General features: G+C 40.9%; 1 protein-coding gene across 1 annotated transcript in view; it reads left to right on the top strand.

Moving 5' to 3' along the window:
* lamc3 (laminin, gamma 3) overlaps positions 1-16,419 on the top strand; it is a 98,039-nt gene that overhangs the window by 24,265 nt on the left and 57,355 nt on the right. Inside the window, exons 3-6 of the mRNA XM_066712763.1 lie at positions 1,552-1,682; positions 5,166-5,332; positions 8,860-9,048; positions 13,229-13,346. Coding sequence (XP_066568860.1) covers positions 1,552-1,682; positions 5,166-5,332; positions 8,860-9,048; positions 13,229-13,346 — 605 coding nt within the window. The remainder of the gene's footprint in view (positions 1-1,551; positions 1,683-5,165; positions 5,333-8,859; positions 9,049-13,228; positions 13,347-16,419) is intronic.

Raw genomic sequence — 16,419 nt, forward strand, 5'->3', positions numbered from 1 at the left:
TATCTTAGTGTGCTCTCTTTATTCAGAGAATAGCCAAAGGGAAGAGTAGGTACATGCATGATTTCTTATTACTCCTGGGGGAGATTCTAGTTTATAAAATTCACATACGGCTATGTGTAAGTTTACGGAATTTAAAATCAACAGAGCCCAGACATCAATAAGGCATTTCAAGGAAGGACATAGATTTTCCTGACTTTGCATTTTCAACCTGCCAAAGCCCCTGGATGTTCATAATAAAAATTCATCAGACGATAAAACTCGAACCTTTCATTCCTGGCAGTGAATTGCCAGCTTCTTTCATTTGAAATAGACGTGATTACTGATCACTGTACTCAAGTCTGTGGAATGGGCATGAATCTCGCAGTGACGGCGTTGAATCTGAGTGAAGAGAACCAATAGCAAATGGGTGAAGGAAAGTGCTACATTCATTCTTCTTTTTGACATGTGATAAAACGTTTAAATGCAGGCTGTCAGTTATGGAGATCTATTAAAAGCCCCTGATTGCAACAGATTCAAGTGGCCTTTGACCTTGGAGAAAAACCCAGGCATCCTTTTGTTTCCTCCTGGAAAAGGGAAAATTACTCACTTTCACATGTGATGTTTTTTTCCCCGTCACGTACAATCGACAGAATCTTTTGATCACTATGTCAAAGTCACAGAAGCATTGCCTGCAGTTTGCCTAAAGTCATGCATGAAGAGTGATTGTTCATTGAAACCCAGATCCAAGGCACCTAGAGGCAAACTACAGCCCCAAACACCATTAGCACTGAGTGCCATGTCAAATATCATGTTGATATGCAGTTATAGATGTCTCTTGCAAGCAAATGGCATCAGCCATGTTGCTGACAGCACAAGTTGGGGTTATCTCATTTTAAGCCAGGAAAAGTTGGATCCCTGTACCACTGCAGTGAGATCCCACAGAACCGTCAACAACAACACTTTTTTGCCAGAGCTTAGAGCTAGCAAATCCCTATGATCACCACACACTTCAAGTAAATCAGCCCCAGAATCCCTCCTGAAAAATGTTTCTTCTTGTAGAGCTTCATTCATATTTACAACCCTTCCGCAATTCTCTGTACTGTGAGCCCCTTGAAGATGAGCTACCCCCAGTGATTTGTTACACACCAGACCGATAAAGATTGGTCAGAGATGGAAAGAGATGGGCTTAGCCACCTTTTCACCTTCGCAATTGTTCTGGTTTTGGGTTTTGTTCACAAATAAGTTATAGAACTGCTTCCTGGGCTTAACTTCAAGAGCTCATATTGTAGAAATCGTTTATTTTGTTTCTAAAATCAAATCAGTGGTAGCTAAACTTGGCCTCCTTCCATATTCCTGTAGCAGTTGCTTTTTTGTGTGTCCCCTGGGTGATGAAAAGAATGGAATACACTTAGGATGTCCACAGAAAGAGAAACAATTTACACTCCTGCATGTCTCTTGTTTTGCTAACAGCTTCCTGTGGCAATTTGTATTTTGTAGCAACATCCTGTTTTAGAAACGTAAGTGGCCTTGAAAAAAAGCACAACGTTTCCCTATCTGTTTGTGTTTCTCCAGGAGTGGGTGACAGCCACTGATCTCCTAATTTCCTTGAACAGACTCAACACCTTTGGGGATGAATTCTTCAAGGACCCCCAGGTTCTCAGATCCTATTACTACGCCATCTCGGATTTCTCGGTGGGAGGCAGGTAAAGAGAATAAACTTAACTAAAATATCCCGAGCACTGGATGTCACCAACCCTGCGTGCCAGTGTGTGCTGCGTGATGGTTTAGAAAATAATAAGCCGAAGCCAGAAGCACAGGACATAAAGCAGGAACAAACAGCGTATTTCTCCACTAGGGGGTTGGAGAGGAGAAAGAGCCAGGCTGGGTGGGGCAGACACCGATCGACTGGTGGAAGAGGGCGAGAGGAGATGTAGAATGGCATCTGGGTAGCACCAAAAAAGTATGTGGTATAAAATAGGAGAGCAGTAAGAGTGATGTCAGGTCGAGAGGATTTAAGACAAGCCGCAACATTGTGGAGAAAGTTGAAGAGCGCAAATAGTGGAAGGAGGAAGGCCGGCTAGGAGAGGGTCCAGTCTTTATAGGACGTGTGCCTGGACTAACATCTGAGTAGAAACCATGTGATTTAAGGGAAACACTGCTTGCAACTTAGTTAGAGTTAGAGACACCTTCAAGTGAATATAACATCTTTTAACACATCCCTCCTCCTCTACTTCTTTGTAGTGCTAATTCTTCACTTGCTGCATTGCAAATTTTTTTCACCCTCAAATTCCTAAAATAACTTTTTATTTTTCCTATGGCACACCATTTCCTTGTTTCTGCCATCTGGAGTTTCCTCCACAGCTCTCGTGTGTCTGCTCCTCACAGTTATTACAATTGAGGGAGCAACACCAATACATGGATGGTAAATTAAACTTTTTATTTTAAGGACATAAATAGCAGTGATGACTTGATACACTCATATTGGTTTCTTTCTCAGAATAATGTTTTGAACAGTTGCCATTTGAACAATTCACACTGTTAAGTCTTTAAAATCGATTCCACTGCATTGTCTCTGACTGATTGATTAGCTGGGTGAATGTTGCTGACAACGTAACAACCTGAGTGCTGATTCCTGCATATAAAAGCTGCACAAATTATGTATTTGTGTTAGGCTTGCCATAGGTAAAATAATTTGCTCTTGGCTCACGGCTGGTGTATTTTCAGTTGGGCAGCATCATCTTACAAGTGAGACAGCCCACCCAACTGAAGAGTCCTGGGGAGAACCCTTTGTATGGACAACAGGTCCTCACCCTGGACCAGAGGAGACTACGTTGGGACTTGATTCAAGTCTTCCAAATCATGAAAGGCATCGACCACATCAAACCAGAGGAGCTTTTCCAGATCAGCAGCGACACACGCACCCGGGGACACAAATGGTAATTGGGCCTCAAGGCATTCAAGACAGAAAACAGGAGACACTTCTTCTCACAGAGAGGCGTCACAATCTGAACAAACTCCCCAGCGATGTGGCTGAAGAGACAATCTGGGTACATTTAAAAACAGACTGGATAGGATCCTTGATCACTTAGTTATTAATGGACACCAAACGAGCACGATGGTGCGAATGGCCTCCTCTCGATTGTAAACTTTCTCTAACCCTTCTGTGCAGGAGTCTCAGATATCTAATGAAAAGAAAGTTTATCGATAGATCCTCTCACCTTAAAACACAAAGGCATCTGAGATGTGCAGACTCAGAGCCCCTTTATGGAGTGAGAGCTCTGTCTCCTGATCTGTGCCGCACATTCCCTTCCCCAGCACACCTTACATTTGCATCAGGAAGATTGTTCTTACAACAGAGTTTTTCACATCACGAACATGTCAGTCTGGGACTCCTGAGGGACACTTCCGGTAAAGATGGCCACAGCATAGCCCAGATAGGAGCTCAATGCATATCCCAGGGTGCTTCCAGGGTTGGGTGGGCAGAAGTTGGCTCGGAAGTCCTCAGCTCATTTCTCCTCAGTGATTCCTGTGTGTTTTTTAGTTGTTATTTGACAGCTACAGGTTCAGGCTGTTATCAGTTCCAGCTGCATCAAATCCTCTGATTGGTGTCATATCTGGACTGTGGGCAGTGAAAAAAAACAGCAGAAAGCTTTGATGATATACGTTTCTTAGGAAGTTTCTCTCCTCAAGAAACATGTGGTGGTGATGAAAAATGAATAAGTACCGAATTGTAATTGGGTTGCAAAGGAGAGATTATTTGCATATTCAATATTTATATGGGGAAAAAAACACATAATTCTATCATGAATCATAATATTGCCCTGAACCAAATAGGTCATTAGGAAATGCAGTGGTCGTGTTCTTGGTCGATAAATACATATTTACCAACATAAAGATGACTCAGATATGGAGTTGGAATCTATTAACTAAATGCTGTAAAATCAAAATAAGATGCATCTGATATATGTTTATTGGCTCCAATTAATATTTGATCACTCCATATTCTGCCTCATATATAGATATTATCCTTTTTTTGGCCAGGTTTTTAACTGTTAAATGTTTCAGATAAAGGTTAATAAATTAAGAGAATGAAAATATGAGTCATACACTCCTATACGTAAAGGCAGCTACTAGTTTTAGCCTACATTTTGTAGTGTTGCAGCGGATAACACCTTTTTCTTGTCCTTTTCCCGAGGTGGTGGTTTAAAGCATCATTATATACTTTTTCTGGGGGCTGTTTGCCACCAGCAGAATAAACAGTGTTGTTTCTATGCAGTGGTTCTTGCTTCCGTTAACTTCTCACACTTTCATCATGATGTTTTTCTGTGTCATCCTTTCAGTTGCATATTATGATCAGGAAGCAAAAGGATTCTTCAGCCTGTAAGACAGAACGCAATAAACAAATATAGCACAGAGCTTCAAAAGGCAGCCTTTCCTGCAGCTCTATATCCTGTTTACATTGAATCAGCCATGCTTAAAGATGTCTTTATGTATAGCATCCAGATTTCTGTATTGAAGAATATGCTGTACTCCAGCCAAGGGGAGCCACGTTCACATTCTGTTGTCTGTTTGATTGCTTTTAGACAGTAAAATGCATATAATATTAATAATAACATCTGATATTGGCATTTCAAGTCTTTATCTTGGGAGCATTTGTTTTTTTCCTGCAATCTATATGAGATCAATATCTATATTTTCATTCCTTTGAAAACAAACATCTGGCACCACTGTGCGTCTGAACTAGGGCTCACTTGTGTTTTCTTTATGGCTCACATGATTACCATCCCTGTTGGGAAAAAAAAAAGAATGATCAAATAAAATGTTAATCCCATAGTTTAATATAACATTTCTGTTTCTCAGGTTCTTAGTGCTTCACTGCGTTCAGTTTGCATGGTACCCTATCTCCCCCCTATTAAACTTTCATGGCGCAGTTTCAGCACAGGCACATTATACTCGACTCCCCGGGTCATCATGCAAAAGTAAGAAAAAAAATATACAAAGGGTTAGACTGGCATTTAAACTTTTTAGAAGCACTGATATGTTAAAACAGAAAAAAGAAAAGAGATGCAACCTTATCGAGAGTAATCTTCATGCCCGGCACGCATAATGGAAAGTGACAGTCCCACAGTTAAGATACCTTACATGCTCTGCTTCCCTCTTGCTCCATTTGTTTTCGTCTGTCTTAGGTGCAAGTGCAATGGCCACGCGAGTGAGTGTGTGAGCGATGAGATGGGGCGGCTCGTCTGTGACTGTCAGCACAATACCTGGGGTCCTGACTGCGAGAAATGTCAACCGTTTTACCATGACAGGCCCTGGGCAAGGGCAACAGCTGATTCAGCTAATGAATGCCTCCGTGAGTACCAATGTCCACCGGCATCACCGCAGAGGAGCCCGGTTTGCCAAGGAACGAGGCCTCAGACCTGCACCTATAGAAGAGATGTAGTCCGTTGATTGGCAGTGTCCGTAATTCCCTCTTTTAGCCAGATGATATTGTGTAAAAGTTCCTGTGTGTGTATATGTATATGTGTGTGTGCACAAACTAAAAAAAAATACCAGTTTTTGAAAAATGAGACCTCACTAGGTTTCATTAACATTATTTTTACAATCAGAAATGTGTTTTTTGCTTATTCATGGTAGCTTTCCATCTTAAGATCAGATGGCTGCTTAAGCGAGCTTTTGAAATATAGCTACGGTCCTAGAAATAAATTAGCAAAACAACAACAATAACAACAACAACGACAACAGCAAGGTTGTTTTGTTCTCCAGCACTGAACAAAATTTTAATTTTAAAGCAGATTACTAACACCCAAGCTTAGATTTACTAGGCAGTACTCTGAAAATTGCACAGCAAGCTGTTTTGGGTTTAGCTTAAAACAAGGAAATGAATAAATTGTGCAGCTCTCCTACAGTATGCAGTGCTAGAACGCTGCCTGGACAATTTATGTATTTCCAAAGATGAATTATTTTTCTCCCCCAAATATATATATTAGATGGGTTTAGTTTCCAGTAGGGAGAGAGAAAATAAGCTTTCTTTTTATCACCTCAAATCAGTGCATGGCATCCATATTTTTATATCTATTCATTTTATATCAGTGTTCATTTCCTTGCATGTGTGAGCTGTATTTCTTTGTTTAAATTTCCCCAATCGTGTTATGAGCAATAATGGGTTTATTCAATAACTAACTAAATGTTCTCAAATAACTAAGAAAGAGCAACTTTTTTTAACCTGTATTTTTTTTTAATCTAACAAATGTGCCCCTTTTCATTCAGTTTGCTGAAACTGCTAATTTGTCGGCTCAGCCCACCGATACGTGCGTTTTCTGGAGTGATTAAACAAAATCGCACATTGTTAAACCCATCTGCTAATTTTTCGCACCGCAAGCTCAGTATGCCTGTGGCCTAGATATCACACCAACAGGAGGATTTGATACAGAAACTAACAATCTGAACTTGCAGGTCCCCAAGAACCAACAAAAGTTATTCTCTTGTGGAGAACTGAGGATTATGCAGCTGACTTCTTCTATGTGACCAATGGTCTTCAGCTTCTGTAGTCTTCTATAGACCAGCTCTAGCCAGGCTTTAGGACACATCCTGCACTCAATGGCAAATGCTTTGAGAAACACTTCTTTAAATGATGTGTGTCCAACAGTCTCACCTGAAACGGAGGAACATGTTCCCTCGCCATGGAAAACATGCGGTTCTTGACTTTTATAATGTGTAGTAGACCGTCCACATGGCTAATTTAAATATTTACCCCAATCTTTTACTTCATGTATAAGGAGAAATATGGGTGTATCTTATTGAAACACATCTGTGTCTAGGGTGATTTTAGTTTTTTATCCTTAAAGAAGAACAATGCAAGGAAAGTACACAATTAATCTACTGGTAATGCTGAAAAATGGTATTCAGGTCACTCTCTCTGACAGGCTGCCCTCATTCAGAATTACATTTAGATTTTACTAGAAGTAAAATGTAGTTGGTACGGACACTACACAGAAACAACCATAAGGAGCACTGAAATCAGCTGCTTTTAGAAGTAGAAAATGTAAAATAAGATTTACAAGATCACATAATACAGAACTGTTCAACAATGCATTCAAAACCCCACTCGAAAAACAGATTATTACTGGAATATTCATTAAACGGAGAGAGAGGTATAGCAGTGTCGTCAGGATCAATAAGACATTTCTTTCTTCTTCCTCGGGTTACATTAGCAGTCATTAAGATCTGAAGCTGGCGAATGCATAGGAGAACGATGCACTCAGCTTCAAAAATTTAGCGCTGTCAGTTGAGTTAATCAGGGTCCTGTTGGGAGAGAACAGTAAAGCTAGAAGTCAATCTTTTGATTGGAATGGAAATATCAAAGATTTATAGCATCAGGACTGCGGACAAAGCAACCTTACCGTCAACATGAAAAAATTAAAAGAGAAAAGACATCATCAGAGGTATAGAAAGTCATACAGTCCATTAAGGAGAAATAATCCTACAATTGCTGGATCTGGCCCCCACATTACACAATTTCCACCATTAGCAAATGGGTAATTTGACTTAATCTCCTTCTCTCCGATGAGGAATCTTCTGCAGATGCGATGGTGTGTGGTGAATCTTAATCTTTGAGGGAGAATACACGTCTCGTAATCTGCTTTTGCAGGAAAGGGACATGGTTTGAAATCCCTTTAATCTGCCCCCTATATATTTCCAGTAAATACCAGAGTACATTTTAGGAGAAATTCATGTTCGTTGTAAGATATCACGTCAGGGTAGAAGCTGAAGCGTTCGGTTCGCCCGTCTCCTTCTCAGGGCAGTGCCACACATGCAGACACCCGTTGTTCGTCTGAAGCCACTTCATACGGAGGAGTTGGAGCAGAGCCGACGCCAAGGACACCGCTTAGAGACCAGCATGAAAGTGCACTCTAAAGTCACCCTATTAAAATGTAATTATTCTTCCTTGTAAATGTATTAAAGTACTCCTTTCTGGAAAAAATATAATCCCCTGGCTCCCTCTGTGTGGCTGGGGGATATATGTTCTCTGCGGAAGGAAAAAAAAGAGTGCAATTTAAAAAGGAAAGCAGCTGCATTGGAAAAGGTATGGGGCAGATTGGTTACCTGTTGTCAGCTGTCATAACACTGATTTCAGAAAAATGTCAGCGTCGTACATTTGGTGGGGGTGGGTTACTGATGTAGGGGAGAGGAACAAGTGGGGTGAAGGTCAGGGGAGGGGTTAACTAGAGCTTTGAATGTTTAGAATACATTTCAATTCAATAAACAGGGAGCAGCTGAGTACGGCATCCGGTATTGCCCCCTGCCCGCCGTGCAGATGGCCTCCCGTAGCTTGTATCAAGCCATTTATGCATTTACTGGATTTAGTTCCCTTGGGGCGGCACGGAGCTGGCCAAGCATCGCCAGGGATGGGTGGGAAGAAGTCAGCTGTGTGATTTCTGGATCATCACACACCAGCAACTCCCTGTGGCATCCCGGGCACCTGCAGCTAGAGATTGTTAACCGTTTCGGCTGCATCATGTGCTCCGAGTGATGTAATAGCCGGGTCGTGGTCAATCCAGACTAGCAGTGCGAGAAATATCAGATGTAGGCTTCTTGACAACCTGCAATTCAGAGGACACATGCTTTGTCTCATCCCTCCTGGAACAGTGCTGGAGTTGCAGGGCTGATTATCGTTCAGTGCGGAGATCAGCAAACTATAGAAGAATGGCAAAAAAAATTATATATTGTTTAAAACGTACGTAAGGATGTGACGTTTTTATTGTGTCTCATCTTCAGCAATGTTGTTTTTATCCATCATGCAATGCCCCGATACGCACACACACACATTAAAACTACTGACAATGCACATAACCCTGAACTACATGTCATCCTGGGTAGGGTGTAATTGCAGCAGGCGATCGGAGGAGTGCTTCTTTGACGCCGAGCTGTACCGCAGTACCGGCCACGGCGGCTACTGTGAGAACTGCCGGGACGGCACGGCTGGGCCACACTGTGAGAGGTGCGAGGACAACTTCTACCGCAGCGATCCTCGAGATGTCTGCCTCCCGTGCAACTGCAACGTTTTAGGTAAGCGATACTAGTCTTATGACATCACAGAAGGAGAGAAGTGCTGGGTCCCAACGTGATTTGGCTGTATGCAGGAGATATTCTGCACTTATATTCATTTATGCTTTATTTAAATTTGTATACCCTGTCAATTTAAAATCCCTATCAGCAATAACCCTTGTACTCAGATGCAAGAGATATAGGAAGAGTGCGCGTGTGCGGCAAAATGGCTGTCCCGTTCAGGCCCAGGGGTTTTGATTTGGGGGTTTTACTTAATTTAACCCAATTTCTATCCCCCAAATGCTAATTTAGGATGAATCCCCAAACCTCTCAGAAAGTCGTCTATGATTCAAATGCAGAGGAGTCAATCCTGGAAACTATAAACTGAATTAGGCTAACTGTTAAAACTGGTTTGTACTTATAGCTACACTTTATTAACTCCATGTTAAGAACATACAGTGAGGGAAAAAAGTATTTGATCCCCTGCTGATTTTGTATGTTGGCCCACTGACAAAGAAATGATCAGTCTATAATTTTAATGGTAGGTGTATTTTAACAGTGAGAGACAGAATAACAACAACAAAATCCAGAAAAACGCATTTCAAAAAAGTTATAAATTGATTTGCATGTTAATGAGGGAAATAAGTATTTGATCCCCTTTCAATCAGCAAGATTTCTGGCTCCCAGGTGTCTTTTATACAGGTAACGAGCTGAGATTAGAAGCACTCTCTTAAAGGGAGTGCTCCTAATCTCAGCTCGTTACCTGTATAAAAGACACCTGTCCACAGAAGCAATCAATCAATCAGATTCCAAACTCTCCACCATGGCCAAGACCAAAGAGCTGTCCAAGGATGTCAGGGACAAGATTGTAGACCTACACAAGGCTAGAATGGGCTACAAGACCATCGCCAAGCAGCTTGGTGAGAAGGTGACAACAGTTTGTGCGATTATTTGCAAATGGAAGAAACACAAAATAACCGTCAGTCTCCCTCGGTCTGGGGCTCCATGCAAGATCTCACCTCATGGAGTTTCAATGATCATGAGAACGGTGAGGAATCAGCCCAGAACTACACGGGAGGATCTTGTTAATGATCTCAAGGCAGCTGGGACCATAGTCACCAAGAAAACAATTGGTAACACACTACGCCGTGAAGGACTGAAATCCTGCATCCCCCCGTCTGAAGTTTGCCAATGAACATCTGAATGATTCAGAGAACTGGGTGAAAGTGTTGTGGTCAGATGAGACCAAAATCGAGCTCTTTGGCATCAACTCAACTCGCCGTGTTTGGAGGAGGAGGAATGACCCCAAGAACACCAGCCCCACCGTCAAACATGGAGGTGGAAACGTTATGCTTTGCGTGTGTTTTTCTGCTAAGGGGACAGGACAACTGCACCACATCAAAGGGACGATGGACGGGGCCATGTACCATCAAATCTTGGGTGAGAACCTCCTTCCCTCAGCCAAGGCATTGAAAATGGGTCGTGGATGGGTATTCCAGCATGACAATGACCCAAAACACACAGGCAAGGCAACAAAGGAGTGGCTCAAGAAGAAGTACATTAAGGTCCTGGAGTGGCCTAGCCAGCCTCCAGACCTTAATCCCATAGAAAATCTGTGGAGGGAGCTGAAGGTTCGAGTTGCCAAACGTCAGCCTCGAAACCTTAATGACTTGGAGAGGATCTGCAAAGAGGAGTGGGACAAAATCCCTCCTGAGATGTGTGCAAACCTGGTGGCCAACTACAAGAAACGTCTGACCTCTGTGATTGCCAACAAGGGTTTTGCCACCAAGTACTAAGTCGAAGGGGTCAAATACTTATTTCCCTCATTAACATGCAAATCAATTTATAACTTGTTTGAAATGCGTTTTTCTGGATTTTTTTGTTGTTATTCTGTCTCTCACTGTTAAAATACACCTACCATTAAAATTATAGACTGATCATTTCTTTGTCAGTGGGCAAACGTACAAAATCAGCAGGGGATCAAATACTTTTTTCCCTCACTGTAAGAACATAAGAAAGTTTACAAACAAAGGAGGCCATTCGACCCATCGTGCTCGTTTGGTGTCCATTAATATCTAAGTGATCCAAGGATCCTATCCAGTCTATTTTTAAATGTTCCCAAACTTTCAGCTTCTACCACATCGCTGGGTAGTTTATTCCAGATTGTGACAACTCTCTGTGTGAAGAAGTGCCTCCTGTTTTCCGTTTTGAATGCCTTGAAGCCCAATTTCCATTAGTGTCCCCGGGTGCGTGTGTCCCTGCTGATCTGGAAAAGCTCCTCTGGTTTGATGTGGTCGATGCCCTTCATGATTTTGAAGACTTGAATCAAGTCTTCACGTAGTCTCCTCTGTTCCAGGGTGAAAAGGTTCAGGTCCTCAGTCTCTCAGTAGGACATTCCCTTCAGACCTGGAATAAGTCTGGTTGCTCTCCTCTGAACTGCCTCTAGAGCAGCGATATCTTTCTTGAAGTGTGGAGCCCAGAACTGTCCACAGTATCCAGATGAGCTCTAACTAGTGCATTGTACAGTCTGAACATTACTGCCCTTGTTCTCAATTCTACACTTTTGACAATATACCCTAACATTGTGTTTGCCTTTTTTATTGCTTCCCCACATTGTTTGGATGGAGAAAGTGAGGAGTCCACATAGACTCCTAAGTCTTTCTCATGCATTACTTCATCTAGATCTGTACCTCCCATAGTGAGAGTGTTATGGCAATATAACTAGCATCTGATTTTCATGTTTTAGATGATTTAACCAGATTTATACCCCTGAAAGCTTATTTCAGCATTCCGGTTAAACTTGAAAATTCCCTGAATCCGTGGAAGCAACGCACAGCCATCTGCTTCAAGCGCCAGAGAAGAATATAACAGTGCTGACAGTAAATTACATAACCCCTTAGAAAAATTGTGATACTTATTACAAGTGTTAAATTATTTCAGTATTAGTCCGTTTAGCTGTAGCTCTAAGAGTTTTGGTTCAATCTCTGTTTATTTGGAGAGGCGAGAGCTTTAGATCCCTGTACTCCCCCGTCGTTTCCCTTTGATGGCTCGGTTGTTCTCTTTCCCACGTATTCGTCCTGCTGTTAAACAAAATGAAATTAAGGATGGAAAAATAGCTCCTAGTAGGTCTGCACAGGTACTAATTCATCAGCCATTGTAAAGCCAAAGAAAGATGTCAGAAAATGTAAACATTTAAAGACAAAACATGTTATGTTGATGTGGTAATTAATAATGATTGTGTGTAATAAATTAATGTACATTTTGACCGGATCTGTTCAATCCATCATATAATTTGAAGTATTGTCATCTAGAAGATTGAGTTTGCAACCGAATGTTCATGCTTAATTAACAAGCTGACACTTCATTAAGGTGTTGATGAATTTGGTAGACTACTTGACCTGTTAATAAGTATCTGTCACCTAGTGTAGCAGTTTTTGAGTTTGCAGGGGAGGGGGGGTTATTGTTTCTCCATGTAATTCGAAACAAAACCTTATTTTTACTTGAATGCTTCTTATTTTTTTATTATTTTATTTTTTAAATCCAATTTCACACAATTGTATCATATCAAAAGTCTACCTGATTTTCAAGAATCAGGCAAATATCTGAACCCCTGTCTATGATCAAACTGTCTGGGCTGGAGGATTCATCTTGCTCTCTGAATGGAGGTTTTTATCGATTGATCTATCAGGGATGCCTCTGTCCCTATATTATAATAATAACATGAATTATTACTATTATTGTTATTGTATGTCTTACATTAAAAGCCACATTGAATTCACTGCTTTAAAAATCAGTTCGGTAAGGCCTTAAGTTTGCAGGCTAAAGTACTGGAGAGCTATAGGTATCGTAGCTTTGGGGCTCTTTATAAGAATCCTACACTATCACCTCATTCCCCTCGGCAATATATAACCGAAGGCATTCATTAACTGTGCGTTGTGATTTTAAACAAATCTTTGGTCAACATTAATCGGTCAAAGCCTCCACCACATCTAGCAGGGCATTCTCCAGCCTGAAACTTTTCCCAAAGGCCTAGACATCTCTGAAGTTGGGGATTTTTTCAATTTATTTATGTACTTATTTTAAGCTTATTTTTTATCCTCTCTTTGGAAAAAAATTAAATAAAAGTCTTTCAAACGTCAGATTAATTTGGCGAATTTTCTTGTAAAATGACAAAGACAAACGTGCCCTCCTGCTTGTCCAGGATCGAGAAGTGTGCAGTGCGGAGGTGACGGGCGCTGTGTCTGTAAAGCAAGTGTAACCGGAGAGAAATGTGACAGCTGTCAGCCCGGATACCATTCACTCACCGCCAGCGGCTGCAGGTAATACACCCCCCACAACAACAGGGGGAACTTTATGCATGTCTGACTCTCTGTTAGGAATTGTGATGGTTATTAACCAGGATATTATGAGACAAGAGACAGGCTCATCTATCACTTTAACAGAAAATCATGATAATAAATAATTTGGGCCGTACATACTGTACTATTATTAGGTTGCCTGCGCATAATGGAGTAATAGAACATGTATCTCTCCTGGCATGCAGGTCATTATATCACTCATGAAGATAAAGTTCTGTGATTTATTTTAATGTCTGATCATTATAAGTTTTACTGACCTGACCTGCTTTTTGTAATCGTGAAACGTGCCAGTGTGGAACTGCATCACATTCACGGGGGTTATTTATAATTTGCTTTATTGTTTCTTAAATAACAGTCTATCATCTTCTGAACATGTAGCCCTTGTTTTTCTGTGGATCTAGCCAAGCAAAAATATTCATTTCACAACCGTGCCCATTTTGCATTTTACCACATTATAATACCACAGATAAGGTTTTATAAATCATAAATATTTGGGTTTCATTTCTCACACACACTATCGTTGCAACCTGCCGATGGGAAAGGGGAGATTGTTCAGTCTGTGGAGCGGAACCACATAGAGGTAGGTGTTAATTAAATTATTTAATGGCACTCTCATTAAAACATTGATTCTGCGGTGAGTCCGTGTGTTATTCAGTCAGGTCATAAAGTGCGTATTGTAAGAACCACCAATCACTGGGGTAAAATCCATAAGAGTTCACTCTGTTCCAAAACAAATAAAAACCTCCTTCTGCATTAAGACCACATCTAAAAAAACTCGCTTCTCTGCCGATTTTTGAAAGCGGTTTGTGCAGTGCCTAAAGCAGTGGCCATTTTAGTCGCCACAATGACCATTTTTATGACTACCTTGTGTTAAGGTAATGATGGTATTTTAACATGTACATTTCCCAATATTTCACAAGAGTCCTATTTTTTTATTAACATACTCGGGACCCACTTTAAGTTCTTGCAGTTGCTGCTACTTCCATTACTAGACACATGGAAAGATGTATGCCTGGAGTAACAAGAAGAGATAGAAAAAGAAAATAATAGATGCCAGAACAAACCAAAATATGTGACATCACTGACAGAGTGAAGATGTTAAAATGGGCTGGACACAGTGCAAGAAGAACTGATCGAAGATGGACAAAGGAAGCTATTGAATGGACACAAGAGCTGAACACAGACCTAGAAAATGACCACATAGAAGATGGGAAGATGAAATCATACACTTTGCAGGAGTGACATGGAAAAGAGAAGCTGTAGATCGAAGGAAGTGGAAACATCTTGGGAGCCTTCATCCAGCACTGGAGCTGATGATGATGAAGAAATAGATGCAATAATTAATCGATGCATCAATGTATAAATTTTTTTAACAAAATCTGGTGAATCGATGCATCAAATTAGACCTTTTCTGGTTTACATTAAATCCTTGCGTGTGGGTGAGAGTTACTTTAAATCATTGTACAGTAGATAAACTGTTAGCATGTACTTGCTTAGTAGCACCTGGATGTAACACAGCGGTCAAAGCCTGACCAAGAAATGCTGTCGTGTTGATCTTATTGACCACGAATATGACCATGTACCTAACATACACAGGGGCCTGACTTGTAAATTGTTCATCTGTTGGATATACCCTGTGTGAAGTCAGCTGAGTTTGTTCACTGGTGAGTCTGCATTTTTAACAGCCCACATATTCTGTTACTTGAAATAAGCCTGCTTTCTTTTGGGTTCAAAACGTGGTTCTTGGTTATATGATAAGCTATTTTGAAGAATAAAAGAAACATGACTTTGACTTTCCCTCCAGCATCCTCTACCACCCCCATGAAAGAATAAATGAAAGGCATGTTAAGAAAGAAAATACTGCAAGGTCAGAATAAAAATAAAAGCAAAACGTAAAATGAATAAATGCATACGTGGAATAAATGAAGAATTCAAATGAATCAGTAAAGTGAACAGAAATGGATAAAACAGAAGCAAAATAATTCATTGAACAATTAATAAATTAAATTGACAAACATGCAATTTACTATTTATATTGTAACAGTTTTCTTGAAACATCTACTTAATCTCTCATTGATTTCTAATTATTATATTATTTAATATGATAGACACACAGGAAAAAAAGACAACTGTAACTGATTTAAAAAACATGAAAGTAGGCGTTTAAACTTCATGCCGTTTTGAGTTCCGTTCTTGCCAAGATAATTAATACTTACCGTTTCAGTACCCTAATGTGATCCATCTGCATCTCCATCCTCTTGCGTTTCCTTCCATCTGATGATGTAGACAGCCTTCCTCCTGGTGCTGATGACTGAAGTGTAATGCTGGCTCTGGAGATCATCTTATTTTGCCTCCCCAGTGAAGCAGCCCACAATGCGGCTGCCGTGCTGCTCCAGGGGTCAACCATAGTACCGTCTCCCCAGCGCACTGGCATGACAGCTGCCTGGATTCAGCTAAGTAGGGTACACCTCTGGGGTCTTCAAATCCTTGGTGATTCTTGGACCAGCCCATGACACCTCAAGAGGGCTCAACAGTGACTATGGAGTCCCAGGACCACCCCCTTCCTTTCTCAAACAGAAAAGAACTCTGAAACACAAAACAACCAGCAAAGTGTAGTAATACAATACATGAGTTCAGCAACTCAAGCATAACTGTATTATAATAACAATGATGTAATGGAATGAACAGTAACACTGTTAACAAAGTGAAATGTACAATATAGGTATTTAAGTATGTATAGAATAGACGGTTCAGCCGAGCTTGACAAACTTACAGCCAAAAGCTGGTTAAACAACAACCCAGCCAGGAGTTGGTGGACGAACAGCATCCAGAGCCCCTGAGTGAGTTCAAAGACGGCACGAAGAAATACAACACCGGACACCTTAGTAAGAGGCAAAGACAGCTTCCACTTAATTCAAAGTATAATAAAGAGGCAGACAGTACTGTACAGGGCAAAACATTACGTTTAATGAAAAATAAATATATAAACAGCTCTTTATGTCACAGGCATGCACTCACACAACTATTTCAACGT

Source organism: Amia ocellicauda, chromosome 9 (genome assembly GCF_036373705.1).
Source record: "Amia ocellicauda isolate fAmiCal2 chromosome 9, fAmiCal2.hap1, whole genome shotgun sequence".
Classification (NCBI taxonomy): Eukaryota; Metazoa; Chordata; class Actinopteri; order Amiiformes; family Amiidae; genus Amia; species Amia ocellicauda.